General features: G+C 36.0%; 1 protein-coding gene across 1 annotated transcript; it reads right to left on the reverse strand.

Annotated features, from left to right (window-relative positions):
* Nucleotides 1–480: 480 nt before the first annotated feature.
* On the reverse strand, nucleotides 481–943 carry LOC132902412 (octapeptide-repeat protein T2-like). Its single transcript, XM_060947384.1, has 2 exons — nucleotides 926–943; nucleotides 481–855 (listed from the first exon to the last, which is right to left on the reverse strand). The coding sequence occupies exons 1-2, from the start codon at nucleotides 941–943 to the stop codon at nucleotides 481–483; spliced, it is 393 nt and encodes a 130-aa protein (XP_060803367.1).
* Nucleotides 944–1,317: the final 374 nt, after the last annotated feature.

The raw sequence follows: 1,317 nt of genomic DNA on the forward strand, positions 1-1,317 counted from the left end.
TTTATTACAAAGTGATTTTTCTTTTAGTTTTCAATATAAAATTTGTTGCTTTTTCATTACTTCGCATGCGCGATTTTTAATATGAATTTGATTATGATAAAATTTTTAATATTTGGAGCTTTCGGGCCAAAATACGGCAAGCGTATATATCTAAAACTTATTTTACAAATAAGTAAAATAAAATCTCATCCAAAAAATATGTTTTCTTTGTCAAATATATTAAATATATAAAAATAAAACAATTGCATGTCAGTTATCTGCTTATCTGCTTGTCTGCTAGTTAGCTTGTCTGCTTGTCAGCTTGTATGCTAGTCAGCTTGTCTGCTTGTCTGCTTGTCTGCTTGCCTGCTTGCCTGCTTGTCTGCTTGTCAGCTAGTCAGCTAGTCAGCTTGTCTGCTTGTCTGCTTGTCTGCTTGTCTGCTTGTCTGCTAGTCTGCTTGTTAGCTTGTCTCCTTGTCTGCTTGTCAGCTAGTCAGCTTGTCAGCTTGTCTGCTTGTCAGCTTGTCTGCTTGTCTGCTTGTCTGCTTGTCTGCTTTGCTGCTTTACTGCTTTTCTGCTTTTCTGCTTGTCTGCTTGTCTGCTTGTCTGCTTGTCTGCTTGTCTGCTTGTCTGCTTGTCTGCTTGTCTGCTTGTCTGCTTGTCTGCTTGTCTGCTTGTCTGCTTGTCTGCTTGTCTGCTTGTCTGCTTGTCTGCTTGTCTGCTTGTCTGCGTGTCTGCTTGTCTGCTTGTCTGCTTGTCTGCTTGTCTGCTTGTCTGCTTGCCTGCTTGCCTGCTTGCCTGCTTGCCTGCTTGCCTGCTTGCCTGCTTGCCTGCTTGTCTGCTTGTCTGGATGTCTGCTTGTCTGCTTGTTGCTTGCTATTTGGGTCCGTTTGTATAATTTATTATATAAAAATTAGTGTATAATAATAATAATTGACTTACGCACTTGCAACAAAATATACATATTTGTCTTCATATTTCAGTTCACATTTACATTAAATACCTAATCTTAATTTGCAAAAGTGTTTTTGCCTTCGTTATTTTTATACTACATATTTCTTATTGTGTTAAAATATTTCTCAATAACAATATGTCACACTATATAACTAGCTTGGTTACTTAATACGTATTTTCGTGATAAATTTTTAACAAATGCTGTGCTTTTCTTTTCAGGTACCAAAAATATATAAATGTAGCGAATTCACAGAAAGAAAAAGATTTCATGAAGCAATCGACAAATAAATTATCACACTCTATTGTTGATAAAATATCACTGGCTAAAATCAAAATTTCGTCTAAAATTATAAAATCCACTCAAGAAAATAAAAAAGAAACCGT

The sequence above is a fragment of the Amyelois transitella genome, chromosome 13 (genome assembly GCF_032362555.1).
Source record: "Amyelois transitella isolate CPQ chromosome 13, ilAmyTran1.1, whole genome shotgun sequence".
Classification (NCBI taxonomy): domain Eukaryota; kingdom Metazoa; phylum Arthropoda; class Insecta; order Lepidoptera; family Pyralidae; genus Amyelois; species Amyelois transitella.